Here is a 20,124-nt window from a genome sequence, read left to right on the forward strand (position 1 = left end):
CTAGTGACGGGACGAACGAGTCGTGTGCCTAATGGTAAGCTACACGCCTGTCAATAACAGTTGTATTGCCACTCAGTGCTTTAAATCGCAAAGATCTGAGAGGCACCGCCACTGCGCCCGTCACTCTGAGACATAAGTTGACAAGTCTCATTTGTAATTACACATGTCACCATTTCGCCCTTACCCTTCAAAACCGGACGCAGTAATGCTAATATTACTGCTTGGCGGCAGAAACAGGTAAGGAGGCAGTACTGCCCTGGACGAGTTCTTTCACAACGAGCTCTACTGCTGCATTAACTTATTTCATTTTATTGTAGGTGTTTGATATTTTAATTTTAATTCTCGGTTCTCATCCGCTACTGCGTGTGGCGCACTATAAGTTTCCGGAATGAATAAGAAAAAAATACTATAAATGGTCAGAAATGAATTTATTGTTTCTCAAAATATTCTCCGTTAGCGTTAATGCACTTTACGAATGAACCAATTTTGAAAACATTTATGCCACTCCTCCGTGACAATCTCTGAAACATATTTTTCATACTCTTCGACAGCCTCTCCAGGTGATGAAAATCGTTGACCGCGTGACTGATTCTTAATTTTTGGAAATAAATAAAAGTCACAAAGTGCCAGGTCAGGACTGTATGCGGGATGGCTCACAAGGTCAACGCTGTTCACCTTCAAAAATTCATTTGTCTGTCTGTCCGGCAAACAAATGGTCGTGTACCAATCACTATTCACGGTACAACGATTCTCCTAAGCAACAGTAGCCACGTGTCTAGTTTTATTAAAAAAAGAAGCAATCATCCGATTAGAGGCTCTTTGCACGCGCGCCACTTTGGTTGGTTTCGGGTCATCCCGAAAGACCCATACGCTCGATTGCTGCTTTGTTTTGGGATCGTAACTCCATCATCAAATCCATGTTTCATCACCTGTTACTATGTCCTACACCAAATTTGACGCCCCTTCGTTGAAATCTCGTAAGCATGGCATTGCACCAAGTGACGCGATCCGTTTTTTGAGCCTCAATCAAATTGTGTGGGATCCACCGAGGACACAGCTTTTTCACACCCAAATGTTCGTTTAGTATTGATTGTATTTGACTCATGCCTATGCCTAAAGATGCCCGAATTTCATGGTAAGTTACATGCCTGTCTGTTTTGATCACAAGGCGCACAGCATCGATGTTTTTGTTGTTCACGGCAGTGGACGGGCGACCACCACGAAATTCGTCACTGAGATTCACACGACCGCGATTGAATTCTGCAAACCAGCTATAAATAGTCGTATTGGATGGTGCTTCATCGCCAAAGCAGTTTGAAGCCGAGCGATGCTCCGCTGAGCTGATAAATTACACTTGAAGTTGTACAAAATCATACTACGATAATTTTCACTAGTTAAATCCATGGCGATGTAGATGAAAACAAGTGACAGTCAGATGAAACAAACTGTATTCTACAGCCAAAGAGTTCCATTTTCAAATGTTGTAATCACTTTTTAAATATTATTTATTTAAGTCGCCAGTTCCGGAAACTTATAGTGCGCCCTATGTATAATTAAATAAGGTACTCAGTGACAATCTACACGTAAATAATGATTTTATACTCGTGTCCGCGTGCGCAGTTCGTATTATTTTTAACCACGTATAATATTTGTCAGCTTATGCTTAATGGTTATTGACTTCGATATTGTGGTGGAAGTTGTGCTATACTGACGGTGTGAGTGTCCGCGATGTGTTTTAACATGTGATCGATGGTACGTTTGGGTGTGTCACATTTGCGGTAATCGCCCCAGCGTCCGGCGCCGCCGCCTGGAGTAAGCGCGGGGCCACTCGACCCTCGGCAACACAGGGGCTCGTTGCATTCTGCGTTCGCACCTGAAATATTATTTTTTTGGAAACAAATTGCAATGTAACCTATTTATAACACGAGACAAAACATCAGAGTATATAGAAAGATCAATATATAGATCATCATCATCATATTTAACAAAATCAAATCTCAAAAATCAAAATATTTTAGAACTATATATCTAATAACTGCACCTATAGACCGCTATGAAAACGCATTGCGTTTTCCAGCAAATAATGAGTTAGTGACCCTTTTGTTACCGCAGCTGGCACCACACAAAGTATTTATATACTAAGTGTCTGTGTTTATGTTTTGTATAATTATTAATTTGTGTTGTAATTATTTAGTTACGTTTGAATGCTTTGATTATATATTTTATGTTTACGTTTTATTCCTTATTCCCCCAGTTTTGTTACTTTCTTTCTTGTGTTGTGTCATTTGTCGTAGTCAAATAAATGTATTTTTTCTCTTTCTAATAACAATCTAATCAACGTAACTATTTAATACCTATCTCTGTATAATTGCGTTCGTTCACAGCACAAAAATGGACATGATCAGCATTACATTATTAGACTTTAAAATACGAACCTTCCTGGTAGTATGGATCGAAATGAGTGTCAGATATCTGAAGAACTTTGAAACTTGGAGCTTTCTCGAGAGGTGTTTCTAGAGTTCGCACAGCAGGCTTGGGTACAGGTGGAAAGGCCACTTCCCACTCGTGGTATGGGTTGTACACGTCACCACAAGCGTCACCAATCACAAAACTGCAAATCTCGACGGGGCCTATCGTGACTCGCTTTAACACATACACTACTTCACTCTAAAATTATAAAACAAAATTATGCGTTAGTTATGCAATCCACCCGTATTCGAGGCAGTCTATCCAAGGCCTTTTCAATATGATTGCATATTACGGGTTAACATAGAATATATGTACTTACGCCAAATAGTTTAGTAATTCCTTCGCAGACTCGAGGTGACTGTATATTGAGCGACACACAAAATTGATAAATCATCTTATTAATTTCTTCTTTACTTTTACCCAGCTTGATATAGTGCTGCAAGAGTCCAGCGCCGGCCTTGCAAGCCGTACATGATACTTTCGACATTACAGAGTGCTCGACTTCATAATATACCTGTTTCAAGTTGAACAACTTCAAAGCTTTTTCCACTATAAGAGGAAGGTTGGTGCTCTTGTCGTTGTCCCATAACAAGCGAGAGTAGTTTCTTTTTAAAGCGGTCATGTGAGCTATTAGTTCTGTTTCATTGGCGGACGGGGGCAATTTATGAGTGAAATTGGAGGGATGGAAGAGTGGCTCCTCGTTACGTGGCACTGTGGTTACATTCCAATCGTCCATTGGTGGATTCCATCTTATAACTGGAGTGTTAGATCTTCCTGAGTCGAGAAACAATGGACTACCTGTAAAGTTATTAGGAAACGTATTAAGAAAAGAAATATCTGAAATATCAACAATAAATTCTGAACAATGAAAATTGTCTTAGGATTACTATAATCGGTGCTATTATAACACACACTCGCACTAAGTCTTCATCTTACAATAAACTAAGAAAAATACAATGATAGTTTTATCAACGTGATTACTTGTGTATACAGAGTCTTAGTTTAGTTGACTACAAGTCGTTAAAGGGGTTGTTCAGTATGTTTTGGTATCGGCAAAGCCTTGGGTGTTCAATCTTCAAGAGTTACTTGAACCGTAACTTGGTAACGCTGCCGTATTATAATGACACTTTTTACTTTGCACCGTTCTTATCGTAAGCGGCATAGAGTTGGATTTAAATGTTAAGTGTCAAGCTTGACGGGCTCTTGACCCTGTACACCACTTACCTGACGTCGTGATAACTGCAGCAATAAGGAGTAGTAACTCGAGAAACCATGGTATTCTGATAATCATTACTAAGACCTTGAGTAGGTGGAAGCACCTGAAATAAACGAAACATAGTCTCAATATACGTTTAACAATTGATTAAACAGAGAGAAACTATTTATTGCAGCGACCAAATTATACACTAGTATAATATCTAACAGAAAGTTACCATTTGACGTGAAGTGGTAAAGCGTACCTACTGTTAGAAATGTTTTCAAAGCATGATGTTTTTGAAAATACGGCAACAACCATGCTTCAATGACATCTTGTAATAAAATGCAATGAGAAATCACAAATTAATTAAAGGGTAGTAATAAAAACTCCGAAAAATAAATTAAACATAAGCTTATTCTAAATTTAAATGTTACTGCGTTATTTACTGAGCTACCGCAAACTTTTGTGCAAATAACAGTACGGGAACAACTGAATGAAATACTCAAAGTTCTGAAAAATCTTGCTGACGTAATGCCTACTACTCTACCAACTTAATTTATATTTTACTAAAAACTATTGTTAGCCATTTTTATCGTAAACCACCTATTTATTATGAGAAAGCGACCTTATACGTTTCATACATTTTGGTGCTTGTTAAACTATTCCATCATACGGAAATGCTATATGAGTGAAAACATAGGATATACATCGGTAAGTTAGTTTTTCTTTCGGAAGTTTAGTATACATATTATTCGGAAGTACAGTTTTTTTCGTAGAATTGTGCTTTAAACAAGTTCTTGATTGTTTGCTAAGTATGATTAATTTTATCGGTATAGATACTCTGTGTCCTTTTTTCAGTAACTGATTTTAACGCAGCTTTGTTAGTATTACAATTAGCCCTAGCTCGTTGCAATTTAATTTGGTTTTCGAAACTTTTATTATTTCATTGGAAATGAAACTATTTTTCCGGATTTAAATCGCGTATATTTGTTTTTTCAAACAAACCGTTTTTATTATTATTTCTTATTATTTCCCTTAATTAAATATTTACAATTGAACATTTCTCTATTTTAGACATATTGAATGAAAGTCTGGTTTGGAAGACTTTATTTATGTACACACACCTAATCGTATATATAATAAAAGCTATAATACATTTCCCCATTACACAATTGATATCTTATCAATTGCAAAAGGTATTCAGTGACAAGAAACAACCTCCGCCAATAAGGAATATGACTAAATACTTTTGAATAAAGTCCCTGTGATATATATTAAGGACCGTTAATGTAACATTAAATGTGACTTTTGTTTGGTATATAAATCATACGATATAACTACAAATACCCTATGTATCCGTTCACCAGTTACAAATAGCTAATAGTCGTCACCTATGTTCGTACGTTGTCATTTTACGTGTAATTTATATTTATTTCATCATTGAACTGTTTGCAGTAGGCAGGTTTCAAATTCCATTTAAAATGCGATCTTGTGAAACTTAAAAAGAATTGCCTCCATTTAGTCCGAGCGGATGGTTTTGACCATACTTGCACATACGTTCATTAAGTAGTGAAACGGGTATAGAGAAAATGCATTTAATATAATGCATGTCTCGTACAATATTACCAATACTTAACTGTGGACTTCCTAGAGTATGGCGTGAAAGTCGTAAAATGATCTCTCCTTAAGAATGCTTGGAAGGATAAGAAAGATGTCGTAAATGAATTTTCGTAATATATTATCTTCTACGCGTAAGTTCATAAAGACATAATACCGTTAATCCAATACGCACATGGGTATTAAACGTCCACAGAAAAATGATTTTTCTTACAAAATTTCAAATCAAAATTCTTATAAAATTACTAGGCAATAAAAGTAATGAGAAAAATCACAGTGAAAGTAGGTTAACTGACGATCGACGACCTATTTAATTTTATGGGGCTTAACATAAATTTGTGTGTGATACTGTTATTAAACTGTGGGCAATAAAATATTATCATCCTAGAGGCTTGGATATTAATTATGTAACGTGGCGCTACCTATCAACTCTCTCTTCATGTTCATATGCACATATTTGGTATAAGTAGATTGGATCAAAGAATCTGTATAGATTAATTGGTTTTGTACTTAAAGTTCCTAGTCATTATTGATCATACTGAAACTTAGGTTAAACATAAGTATGACGATCGATAACTAAGCCAATGCTTTTTTTTTGCCTTCGAGTTAAAGGTATTGGTACAGTCAAACGTATCCACGAACAATTTCCTGCTTGTCAAAGAATTACAGCTGCCAATTAGAATTCCAGGGTAAAAATTGCACTGTCGTGAGGATTTCAAGGCTATGGAGTGGATTTCATATGCCTTTAGTTTTTTGTAGGGTTAATATTCGATTAAATGTATGAGTCAGCGGATTTTACAGACAGCGGCATACACGGACGTGGGGTCGGCACTTTCTCTGCGCTTCATTGAGTTTGTTGGAAGGAAAGTGACGCGTATCGCACGCTGTGCTCGCGCCGCGCATTGTGACGTGCCAACAATGCGCACTTGCTTGATATTCGAATTAATTCAATAAACTCGGATGCTTCACTATGCTTCAATTACACCCTTCCTTTGGTGAAACCTTGACGATTTCTTATTTCGAATTTTAACTATCGACTAAACACTTTATTAGTCTTCTCAAAATCAGCCGTTGTTTGCGATTTGTACACATGTTTTAGTTTTAATCAATAATATGGACCTTCCCTGCCAGTTTATCTCATTGCAAATATTCCCAAATATTTAAGATTTATTGCTATTTAAGTATTTTCTTAGCTTTGTTAGTGTCTGTGCTAATGATAAAATTCTCTCAACCAACTCAATTTGATGGAATACAATGCAATGTAGCTACATGGATGCAATGAAGCAACGCCTAATCTGTCTGTTAAAAATAATAATTACATATTAGGGCAGAAAGTGACCATATTTTACCTTTGATCGTACCTGTAACTAATGCGAACGAACCGAAATCGCTGCCCATGATTGCGAATCGCTGCGTTATATCTCATATAACATACTGCTTTAACTACGTGTTGTTTAAAATTTTCCTCCAGTCTATTAATTTGTTTAACTAAAAAAGTGTCAAGGGCTGTAATTTTGCTTTTTGTTAAACGATAGCTATAATTTTCATAGTGTCTGAGCCACAGAACGATGTCTCAGTAGTTTATTGCGCTCTAACCATTGGTTTGCGGTTGCTAACCATTACCTATTAATAAGTGTAATATAGAAAATACATGATCACTTGTACTAAGCCTTTCCTTTCCGATAAAATATATAATAGAATTAGCGCCGCTTTTGATATCATGTAAGAAGAAATGTAACTTGGAACAACGACTATCGAAATAAGAAAAAGATGTCGAACATGTAAGCAAAGTAGAGACCGACAATTTGAGCAAAATTTGTAATAGTTAACAATAAAAAAATGGAGAATAAATAATATTTTTTATTATCTCTTATTTTAATCACGTAATTCATAATTTAGTTAGCATGGACCGTTTTTGTAATATCTCTTATTCTGACCTCGTGTCGAACGTGTACTAAGCAGAGAAGTTTTTAATATAAAGCTAATTTCAAAATTATTTTTAGTTTTTGTTTTTTGTAACATTTGTAATATTTTATTTTATTTTTTTAACTTTAAAAGCTCACAAGTAATTTGTTTGGGAATATTTGTTTGAAATTACGATTTATTTCGAATAGCGGTATTATAGAATACAACAAAATTATATAATGCTATTAAATATTTGGTGCTGTTACAAACAAAAAAGTTATTACGATGTAAAAACGAGATTTCGTGTAATTAATAAAAAAAATCACATTTCTATTACCGTGACACCTACGACTTGGGGTCAGTGGGTAAAAGCTAGCAAAAACTCCCCAAACTCCCAAAAAATTTTGTCGGTCCATCCGCCAAACGACCTGTATAAACAATTAAAAAGCACGTACACGAGTGTCATACACACGTAAAAATTAGACCCAAACTCACGAGAGAATAAAATGTACGCCATACAAATATTTCTCCCGGCCCCACAATCGAACTCGATACCTCTGCGTGGCAGATCAGCATTGTAACGTTCGGCCACGGGGGCAGTTATATTAAAATTATGTGACAGTGTAGCTTTAGATGTATTAAAATAACTACTCGTATACCTATATAACAAGAATTTTATACGACCACTTTTACACCGTAACGTGGACAAATATACTGCTAGACTCGGCGAAATCTGTCAGAGCCAAGGATTATCCGTCCCAACCACTTTCTTCTGAACCACTTTCAGATAAAGATTATCTCATCACTTTCACTTCTGCGCATTGTTCCTTTATAATCCGATATTACGTCGCAATGCGGAGCTAAATCCTTCTTGTCCTTTCCTCCTCATATTATATCACTTGAAAAAAAACATTTGCCGATTTTATTTCCAAATCATGTGTCACGAACATAAAATCATAACTTTATCAGTGTTTACAATGACTTCAATAGTCTATTATACTCGACCTACTTACATTTTGTCTATATAAATTGTACACCACTGAAAAAATAATGGTTTCTCTTCTTGTTTTTTCTAGACTAGATCTCTAGAAAGGCCCGCGAGTGACCTGTCTTTAGTCACATACTGGTATCTGCAGAGAGTTGGACATAACTCGAGCCAGCCACGGATTATATTAAATATTTAACTCTTGTTTTGCCCATAGCGTGTATGGGAAAAAGATAAAATCACAAAAGCCATTATTATACGTATGTGTGTATACGATATGGTTGAACGCTCTTGATGAACGCAAAGAACATTAAAAAATGGAATAAAATTTGTTTTTTAAATATGCGTTGTATGCCTAACCTATGGTTAATGATTAGTTGTTGTAAAACTAACAAATTACTATTTCATAAAAATCCTTAATTTCTATTGAACAAATAATCGCAACTCGTATTGGAGTTCATATACATTATATTGTTGAGCAATTATGATGTCCGCTATAGCACGTAAGATGTAGAAAGTAATGCCTTCCGTTACGCACATTGCAAAGCTTATGCAAGTCTTAGTAAATTGTTTGACATAACGACTAATTGTCGTCAAGGCCTTGTTCCTTTAACACGTCTTAAAAATAATTCGGTGATCCTACAAGGGTATAAAACGAGATTAACGGCGCGGCGTTACATGCTGAGTTCATTTCGTCATTAGTGACAGGTGGCCTTTTACTTTCTGGAGGTTCCAGCTTCCATCCAGACCCTTTGTTATTATAAACTTTCGTTTAGTTCATCGAACTGACTTTCACCTCCCAATAGCTCCCATTGTTGGTTTGTTCTCATCGGAATGCACTCCTATTATGTTAGCAGCTTCCACGTGTTACATATGATGACATTAGCCTCTGCTTTGAAATCGATTTACTTCGCTTTTTACATTAGCACAAATGACATTTCATATATTTCGTTTATATGTTTCACACATCGAGTGGGTAATTACCAACCAGAAATAGAAACGATATAAGGGCCATATATTCCTGGTAACACATTAGCGATACAGCTCTTATAAATATCAACTCCCGTTTGTACTGAAATATAGACAGGCCAACTACAGACCTATGTGTACGTCTCTGTATATTACAAAAAACAATCTGATTTTATTGTAATAAAGATAATATCTCTAATAATGCCGTGCTGTTCTATTTGGTGGTGTGGAACAGCAAAACATCTAATTACAAAACAAACGGAATCACATTACATCGGTAATTAAATATTAAATATGTAATTTTGCAATTTTCGTTCATTATAGCAAAGCTCAAGTTAACTGGTCGATTTTAAGTGAAACAGTTGACGACACCCATTGACGACACCCGTCAATTGTTTCGAACTCGGGGTGCCCAATCGGAGAGCAGTTGTCATAGTAATGATATGGCAGAATAGTTTTCAAACAAATTAAATGACATTTTGTCTCTATTTCTGGTTATATACTAATTGGTTTCACAAATCAGCGTTCAGGTACTGACTTTGGTGTTAATTATTGTAAGTAGATGATGAGAACCATGTGTTTTGATGAAAATGAATGGACGAAAATGAAACTTTCGTTGATGAAAATAGCTTTCGTTCCAAGCATGTAATTTGTAATAATTTAATCTAATCTTAAATTCATCAAATAAAACATTTGGTAAGTCGCATTCGCACATTCACGTAACATAATTGACGACTTCTGATTTAATAGAGGGCCAGACATGGTCGCTTGCGTATATGTTTCTCATTTGCCATTCTGAGTTTGGCTCGAACTGTCAGAGTTGCAAAACTATCCATAACTTCTAAAGTCGAATAGATAGTGCTAGTGGCTGACCTCGAAACGGCGGGAAAACTTGTGCTAATCGTACGACACGTTTAATTAAACAATTTTGGATCAGTGTCATTAATTTTTTTCTAATATCAAAGTGCTTTATTATAAAGGTAAGAAGTTACAAATGTAACGTACACGGTGCCTGGTAACAGGCTAGATGAAGGTGCAGTATACTATAACACGACCACAACCAGCTTATTTCGCGTTTCCGTTATTATTTACGCACGTATTATATGCGGTAGATATTCATTACTTACGCGCTTAATATAAATATACCTTAGATACTCACGATTCGACAAAATACTTAAATAAATCAACAACAATGAGAATTAACACATTTTCTCATCAAATAAATATGTTCTAAACTAGTTATGCCCAAGATTTATAGACAATATAAATGTGGCCTACATGGTGCGAGGTAGCGTGCTAAATCAAGATGTAATACAATATAACACGGCCACAAACAGCTCTATTCCGCATTTGTTTATTGTTTATGCCCGTATTCTATGCAGTAGGTATTACCCACTTAATCTACACATCTACTTTCAAATACGTGTATACTAACTCTTTAATGAGATATCTAAATAAATAAGATGTTTTTGTTAAATATTTCGGTCATTCTCGGACGAGTGTTCACTACCTTTTTATTATTTAAGTATACGATTTTTTATCGTGCAATATTATTTAATGTTCGATTATCGTATCGTGAAATATTATGTAATAATAACACGATAATATACTTGAATATTAAATAATGACGTAACGCCGTCTATCGTTTTGTATCCGTGTAGGATCACCGATTAATTTTTTAAGACGTGTTAAAGCAACAGAGGCTGTGGGGCCTCGATGACAATTTAGTCGTCATGTCAAAAAATTTACTAAAACTTGCATAAGCTTTGCAATGTGTGTAACGGAAGGTAGTACTTTCTACATCTTATGCACTTTACAATATACAAAATACAATGACACACATACGTATTATAATTACTTTTGTGATTTTATCTTCTTCCTATACATGCCATGGGCAAAACAAGTGTTAAATATTTAATGTTATTATTTGATAATTACACGATAGTATACTTGGATATTAAATAATTAAATTTGCCACGGTAATTAGGTAGTGAACAATAGTCTGAGAATGACCCATTTTATTTCCTGGATCTGAAACTGTGTGTCACTACTACTCAGTAGTTGCTGAAGTACAATTATTGTTTTCCAGAGAGTGAGAAGGTCAATACGTGAAATCAGACGATAATTGACCCACGTGCCCTGTCCGTCTGGTACGATAAAACCACACAATACGTTACTCTACACAATTGGACTATTTTTGTACCCAGCAACACTTTGAACAGTACAATATATAAGCTGATAAATATGACAGATCTATGGCCTGCTAATTACCAAAATAAAGTTTGTGCTTTTTTGACTAATCGTGAAAAGAAAATAGCACAAATTAACCTACATAAAAGTTCTGTCTATAATTGAACCCCGTCTCTACATTTACAAAACTTTTGAACAGCTCTACCGTAGGACGTTGAATACTAATCCATTAGAAAATCTTAAATAGAAATCTAGGTATGTATCATATATATTCCTAAAAATGCAGATATTTAGGCCACAAGGTTCCGGTTACAAAATAACCGTTAGTTAACCTAACCTAAGGAGAGTCCAGAAATGAACTACGCACTACGCTTCCATTATGAGCATAGAAGCGCTGAGGGATTATATGAATTTGAATGTCCATACTTATACAACCTATTAAAAATAAGAACTTTGAGTATACAACATAAATTTTAGTTCTAAAAACCCGGTTAAAAAAATTCTGCTCTTTTTCATTATGTCTACATTTCTCTTTATCCAGACTTAAAAATGAATTCAATGTCCAAATCTACCTACATTTTTACTAAGGACTTTTATTTTCAGAGATTCATAAATAAATAAGTCTTGTGGAATAAGAGCTAAAATAACGTTGTGCGTTTCCGTAGGCGATCTGCGTCCTGTTTTTGATTCAAATTGGAATCGATCCGATCGAGTAGTTTCTAAATCAGATGGGTTTCTGAGCGAGAAGATGAACCTGATTCCTACTATATCTTTCTAATTTGTGAGTTAAATCAACTATTGTTCCGATTAAAAATCTCAAAAGTTTCCGATCGGCCAGTTGTGAATCGCACGTATGCGCCTCGACTCGGAAAAGACGCAGATTTGGAAGCGAAAAGTGCAACGTCTTTTTCGCTTTTATTCCATGGACATCAAGGCTATTCTGACCAGCTTAATGCTATTCCATGTGAATAAAAGTGATGAATCCCTAAAGAAAAAGATTGAAAATTTCAAGACTTTTCGTGGTCTCCTTTGAAGCTGCCTTAATATAGCTGTGTCCGAATACGCTCCCGCACATTTACATATTACATAATACTACTATCGCCGGAGATGCTGTGCTCCGAGCTCAATATTTCACACATTCCAATAATTATCTAAATTATTATGTAGTAAAATTATAGTAGCCTTATGTTTAAGAAAAGAAAATAGAACTCTTATCTATTATTTACAATAATACTTCAAGGAATTGACGTCATACTATTTTGTGGTTGTGTTATGTATGATGAAAAACCATGACACACGATATCACATGTTTAAACAATATTATAACTATGTATTAGTATTTAGGGTTTATTTTATTGATTTAATGTAAGATCTTTTTATCATTTCGAAAGGGTTGGCAAACTAAGACATAAAAAGAATGCGTTATTTTTTTAATGTATTAACAAATGAAGTTGTTGTTCTGCGTTTTTTATATGAGAATGATAAGGTTGAAAAAGCACGATACTAAAATATCATTTGAAACAAACGAATTTCACTCATGTGCTTTCATCGGCCGGAAAATTGATTTATATGAATGATTTCATGTTACTGCCACCATACCTATTTCTGCCGCTCAGCAGTTATGTGAGAGTGCTGGTAATTAAAAAGCGTTTTTTTATCCATATCCAGTTCGGAAGATAATTTCAATTTGAAACAAAGATTGTAATTTAGTATAGAAGCTGTACATATCTAAGTATACATTACTTAAATTTTTATTGAATGTCAGAATATTTCACCGCCATGATACTCAATTATTTTTTATTTATTAATATATTATATTACTTTCTTATTTATAATTAAACTTATGACGAATGTATTGTGAATAAACAGAAAAACTATTTGATACCATTCAACTATTTTAGGCACATACACTCATTAGCACTGGTAGTTAGTAGCAGTAGAGCTCCTTGTGAGAGAGTTCGTCCAGGTAATTACTGCCACCTTACTTATTACCTACCTACACCCAGCAGTTATGCAAGTATTAATGCGCCCCGGTTTTGAAATTAAAGGCACATGAGACTTGTCAACTTATGACTCAGGGTGACGACCGCATTGGTAGTGCCCTCAGGTCTTTGTGATTAAAAGCTCTGAGTCACACTGAAACTGTCATGGATAGGCGTGTCGCTAACCACCAGGGGCACGATTTGTTCGTCCCGTCACTTATTTCAGTATCAAAAAAAATATAATTTAGTGTAGAAGTTGTACATATTATTATGTATGGTACCACGATTTCGTAATAAAATTCCGGACTCACGTATATGCAACACAACACTTCCATATTCACACAAATTTATATATATAAAATATATATTTATACTCTCAGTGCATTAAACACTTACTAAACACCAAACATTCTTTGATATAAGTAATTACTATGCTGTAACTAACACATTGATTCGATATAAGTTCTCAATGTAAACTCAAGGAAAAAGGAAGGCTTTCCCAACACAAGCACAAGTTTGATCACTTATGTCATTCGTCCATGAGGTGTGGGATTTTGTAATTAATTTAGTTTTTGATTGAATAAATTATTTTCTAAAAATTGTAGATACATTGGCAGTTTCAAATTCGTTTCTTTCATTAGTATTGGTTTAAATTAAGATATTATGTTCCTTGATGACGACCACTGTGGTTGAGCGGCTTGCGCACCGGTTGTTATGGTGTCGCCATCTCTGGTTTGATCCCCGGCCGGGTCAATGTAGAAACTAACTTTTCTATATTGTCTCAGTTCTGGGTGTTTGTGGTGCCGTTGTTATTTAAAATTTCCATAATACAAGTGCTTTAGTTACTTACTTCGGGATCAGAGCAACGTATTTGATGTTGTCTTGTATTTATATATTAAATATTTATATTATTTATAAAGAATTAATGCTTATAATAAACCCTTTCGACTGCCATCATGAGATTATAGATTTTTTTCACGTTTGTTCAGTACGAATGCCATGTGATGCAAGCAACGTTTTAAGTCTTTCAATGCAATATCAATGCTTACCTTTAAAAATAAAATGATCTTAAATCTCCTTCAAGCAAAATATCTTATCTACAGTATTCAAAGTATTTTCTCTCCGTGTCCCACAACCGTGAGACGCAATATTTTCGCAACGTGAATTTTTTTTTGGCTGTTTAATAATAATAATCAAACAAATTAGTTGTATTACACCGTACAACTGGTTATACCGAAATGATAGAACATTATTAACCAATTACGTACCCTTGATAAAGACAATGGTCTTATAAAATTATAAATTACTTTGTCTTATTCGAGTACCCTGACCGGTTAACGGAAATATGATTCAACCCAATAAGTTTACCTTCAATGTTTTTCTACCTATTTGGTCTTACACGCGAATCTGTAAAATCGATTTGGTTCTGTCAATACTGAAATTATGCTCTAGCAATTTATTATTTTTTACATCTGCTTTGCTTTGCTGCGGGGTGCACGAAAGGAGCCTTCCCTCACCTATGTATTATTAGTCGAATCGTCGAATTCAACTCGGTTGGGCAGCTTTCGGGAAGCGCTGGGACGTCTTCTCGTCCGCAACGCCGCATTCCTTGAAGACAAAAGTCTTCGAGCAGTGCGTGTTGCCAGTGATGACCTACGGGTCTGAGACGTGATCACTAACTATGAACCTCATAAAAAACTCAAAGTTACTCCACGAGCTATGGAGCGAGCAATGCTCGGCATTTCTTTACGTGATCGGATCAGAAATTAGGAGATCCGTAGAAGAACGTAAGCCACCGACATAGCTCAAAGGATTAGCAAGTTGAAGTGGCAGTGAGGCAGGGCACATAGCTCGTAGAACTGACGGCCGTTGGGGCAGATGGGCAGATAGGTTTTCGAATGGAGACCACGAACCGGAAGGCTTTCAGTGGGACGGCCCCCTACTAGATGGACGAATGTCTTGATAAGGGCGGCGGGTAACCGATAGATGCACGTCGCTTCCGATCGACTAGTCTGGAAATCTTTGGGGAAGGCCTATGTTCAGCAGTGGACGTCTTCCTGCTTATATAATGATGATGATGATGACTACGTAGTATTCTTTTGCTGTACGTCTGGGGCACCATGGGTAACAATAGATCTTTTTTTATGATACCAAGTAACGGAACGAACAAGTCGTGCACCTGGTGATAAGCGACACGCCTGTTCTTAGCAGTTACAATGCCACTCAAAACTTTAAATCCCAAAGATTTCCTCAAGGGCACCATGATGGTAAGCATTATAGTGTATGCCATCGATACGGTATGAAGTAGACATCCTTTCATTTTTATATTATTAATATTCGCATCAGTCTTAACATGAACCCGTAGTAGAAATGTACTTCATGAAAACTTAGAGAAATTAGGCAATTTTCAAAACATCTTACAACTTGTTAGTTGTAGCTAATTCAAAATTATTGTTACATCTACAAAGCCATTCATTTGCGTGATAACTGAATTTGAAACAATGTAGCAGGATAACTGTGAGCATAATGTTTCCTTATTCATTAATTTCCTGCGTTGCTCCTTGTTCTGAATAAAGCATCTACGTAGTTAAATTACTTTGTCCTTGACGAATACAAGTGTAGCTCTTGTGGAGTTTATTGAAACCAAGATAAGAATATACGACTGATACGATTAAGATATTCATTGTCAGAATTCTCGCAAATACTTAATATATTTCAGAGTTTTTAGAGGAAACACTAAAAACTCGTATAAATTTGCAAAATAACCTCAGAATAAGGCTAAACTTGATATAATATATGTATGTTGGAGGCAATGATCTTGTCGAACATGTTATTTGAAGGAGATCAAACAATCGTTTCATGTCGAACCAAAACGATTGGAACATTATTTCTGAAATTTTTTGAACACTCAATTTTAATCAATCGGCAATTGAGATGCAGTAGTGTCCATTACATTTAGATACTATCCGACTGAATTCTAACTGCTATTATAGTAGTAATTTAATTGTAACGTAGCTTGTGTGACTACGCAATAAAAAGTGTTATAATCTTCATAAGGACCTGTGTACATCAAAATGTACATAACAGTATGCGAAGTGATTCAGACTCAGACAATATAATTCCTATGATCAAGAAAAAGCCATACAAAGTGTACATTACAATGAAAATATCGCATTCAAATATGTAGCACTAATATTCCACGTGACCATAGAGTATCTCGAACAATATGTTTTTCATTTATAACTGAGGCTAACACTTGCTTGAGCCTGAAGCATTTAATTATATTGTAGTTCGCTGGGTCATAAGAGGTTAAAGCATTTCTGTTTGTAGTAAAAGCAAATAGCGAAAAACAGTAAGGATAATAAATATTTATTACATAAAGCAGATTTCTATTTCCAAAAACAAAAACTTGTGCAGTCGTAGAAGATGCATTTGCCACCATTAGCGCTCGTCAATACATACTTGTCCCTATTAATGCTTGACCTCCGGCACGCTTTCTTTCGTTGTCCGACTTTTGTCCGACACCGTGACGTAATATTAATATAAAAGAAGTTCATAACGAAGCACTTGTGTTGATTTATGTAACGCTTACGAAATTATTTTAGTATAATGTAGTAGCCAAGTAATTGATTTTATAGTACATTATTGCAGAGTCGGAAAGTAAAGGATTGTTGGAGGAGTACGAGTAACAAGGCCGAACGCCAGCGAAGCCTATACATCTATATGTATGTATGTAAGCACTATTGCTTTTCTTGAACAATGTGAGGAAATCATAAAAGACAGGAAAATGTATATAGAAAAAGTTAAAAAAAATTAATACTAAAAGCAATATTTGACAAGTTAGGACTATTTGATCCATGGCTAATATTGTCTCTAATTTTAAATTATGCGGATTACAGTCCATTACTGTGTGTCGTTATCGCTCTTCGCATTAGAACTCAATTTCGTGACAAAAATACAAAAATAGATTAAAAAACAGAAAAGAATAACAAGCACTTTAGTTTATTTTACAGCACTTTTTCTTTTTTTTAAGTAAACGGTACATGTAGATATTTTTAATTCTCGCAATTACGAACATTGGGCAGTTTGTTGTATGATTTTTCCTTTTGCCTCTTTACATAGTTCATTATTAGTACGTAGATTTAAAAGTTTAGATAAGCGAACAGTAGTACCTAATGGATTTTCATACTTACTTTGCAGTCTTTGGCCGGAAAGAAATCGCACGGTCCTTAAATGACAAACTTTCCGTGTACGTCTTTTGAAAGTAATGCAAACAATTCCGAGCATATTTGAGAAAAATAAAGATTAAAAAACTAATATAATAAGAGAACCAGAGCACTTTCATGTACATAACTAATAGTAGTTATTTGGGTGTACAATAAAAGTGACCTAGTTCTCTAATTCTGTACAGTGTCAATGTTGTAGAATCCCATGCTTTGAAATTAGAGTAACATTGTACCGAAAAAACTTAGAAAGAGCTATTTTTCTGTATTTCGTCATGGGGAAAAAGGCACGAATTTAACGCTCTATTAATGCTATTATCGGAGATTTGTTCAGTCGTTATTATTTTTCGGAAACGTGCTGTGTAGTGATTACACACGGCGCCTATAAGCAGCGATACAAATGCGCGTTTATGAAACACGCGATTGCGAATGCATCGATGCAGTCGCTAAATTAAATCATTAAAAACGTGCATCGCATTTGCATGGCTATTGCATCGCGACTGAATCGCTGGAGACGCTTTGCTAAAAGCGCTGTGTGTAACCGCTCTTAGTTTTAGTACAATTAAATTATAATAAGCAACCTATTATTTCGTTTCACGTAGAAGGCTCAGTAAATGTGCAATACATTTAAAAACTTTAATCTATCATGCTACAGAACGTATTGAGTGGTGTGCTTATGTTATATTTCGTAGTGGTGGAATAATGGAAGAAAAGGTACATTTCTAGAGATAATTAAGGTCAAGTACCCAATCACGTAAAGTTGTGTTGTGAGTGATCTACATTCGGGTTTACTTGATATTTTCTAGTACAATAATTACCTACTATACGTCGTAATATATACTTTTGTTCATCATCATTACCATCATCAAGTCATTTTATGGCACACTGGTGACCGCTGTTCATCTCTAATTATTATTTTTTCACCAAAATATATATTATATTATTATTTCGTTCACCAAACATTCACTAATGTAAGTAACATACAAATTAAAACCTTAGATACGGACGGCAGCATATCGAGCTATACATTGACAGATCTTGTTCCGTTGCTCTTCTGTCGAGATTAGAACAAAAGTGTACATCTTGATATGCTGTTGACTGAGGTCGCCATAGGCCCAATTTATATTGCGGCAGAACGGAATTTTGGTAACGATATATTATATTTTGTATACGAGCTAAAAATCACGTCGCGCGTCTTCCGCGGAATTCTCGCGTATGCTCGAGAATGCTCGCGCATTTGCGGGATTTACGCAACTGCCATCTACGATGCCTGGCCAATCTGCGGGAAGTACCGCGAAGGCAGGCAGTGTGACATCAAACGTCGACGAAATACTATAGCCTCAAGGCGTAATCGCGCGAACGTTCGAGCATTCCCGCGAATGCTCGAGCATTCCAGCGAGCACGCGCTCCTTCTCGCGCATCAAAGTGAAATTGTCGCTTCCGTTCCGCCGCAATGTAAATAAAGCCATAGGGATTCGAACAGTTAACCTTTCAATTGAGAAACCACGGCTTTTTTTGTTGAGTCATAGAAAACTATAAAATGGGTAGAGGTAATTTAATTTTTATTTAATCACTTGATAGAGGTAAACAGTCAACAGTTCTAGTAGTATTATTATAATTATTAGGGTCTCGATATCAAGGATTCGAATCATAATTTGTTAATTAGTATTTGTTCCGCCTCTATGTATAAGTTTGTAATTAATAATACTTGCTTAAACTATGTAAACAATATTCGAGATTGATTTACATCGCACTAATGAAAGCTGGGCTGCACAATCATTTATGTCAATCGGTTATTGCGACACAAACAAATCCTTGTTTTTATTTCGCTACTACATCTGACCTCTATTTTTAACTGTTTAGCAAATCTCTCGAATACAAATTGCCTTTAAACATAAGGTTTATATTAAAGTCTTCAAAGAATACTCAACAAGACTATTATATATTCAATATGTAACTATACGAACGTTGCTTGTGATTCCGAGCACACCAGAATTCGCCGTTAACCTCCTTCGGGCTGCCAGAAAGAAAGTTGCTGCTCGATAATATTTTAAGGATGACATGATTCGCTTTAAAAAATTGTTACTGTGTATATAATTTACATTGACTTAATTAAGTCTTTACCTTGTTATTGGGTAATTGTTATGTTAGTTTTCTCTACCTAATTTTGTTGACAATTTTTATTATTTATGTATTTGAGTATACTATAGTGAAATATTAAATAATATTTCAGGGTATCACACTCTGTTCTAGAATATTTAAATAATAAAAATTGCCACAGAAATTAGAGAAAATTACCCTTTTTTATATAATATTAAATGACGGGACGAACAAGTTGGGTGCCTGGTGGTAACCCTATTATCTCTCATACGTTATTTTACAGAACTGAATAATACTTGGCATTTAATAAAGGAAATACACTTGATGTGTTTATAATAATTCGTTAAAATGTACGTTATTCACTATTAAAAGTACGCTACATGATTTGATTAAAAGAATAGAGTAACACAAAACTATTGTTTAATAAAATCTTGAATATTTTCCTAGTCGACTTAAAGGTTTTTTTGGAAATGAAAGTTTTTTTGT

The 20,124-nt window shown here is 35.2% G+C and overlaps 1 protein-coding gene across 3 annotated transcripts in view; it reads right to left on the minus strand.

The window, feature by feature from the left end:
• The window catches only part of LOC113230525 (sphingomyelin phosphodiesterase), a 31,925-nt gene that overhangs the window by 8,366 nt on the left and 3,435 nt on the right, over positions 1-20,124 (minus strand). For all 3 annotated transcript variants that reach the window (XM_026464500.1, XM_026464499.1, XM_026464501.1), the window contains exons 2-5: positions 3,694-3,788; positions 2,789-3,267; positions 2,436-2,667; positions 1,713-1,873 (exon numbers count right to left, since the gene is read on the minus strand). In XM_026464500.1, coding sequence (XP_026320285.1) covers positions 1,713-1,873; positions 2,436-2,667; positions 2,789-3,267; positions 3,694-3,760 — 939 coding nt within the window. In that variant the 5' untranslated portion in view covers positions 3,761-3,788. The remainder of the gene's footprint in view (positions 1-1,712; positions 1,874-2,435; positions 2,668-2,788; positions 3,268-3,693; positions 3,789-20,124) is intronic.

This window comes from Hyposmocoma kahamanoa, unplaced genomic scaffold, assembly GCF_003589595.1.
Source record: "Hyposmocoma kahamanoa isolate Upper Pololo Valley unplaced genomic scaffold, ASM358959v1 63, whole genome shotgun sequence".
In the NCBI taxonomy this organism is placed as follows: domain Eukaryota; kingdom Metazoa; phylum Arthropoda; class Insecta; order Lepidoptera; family Cosmopterigidae; genus Hyposmocoma; species Hyposmocoma kahamanoa.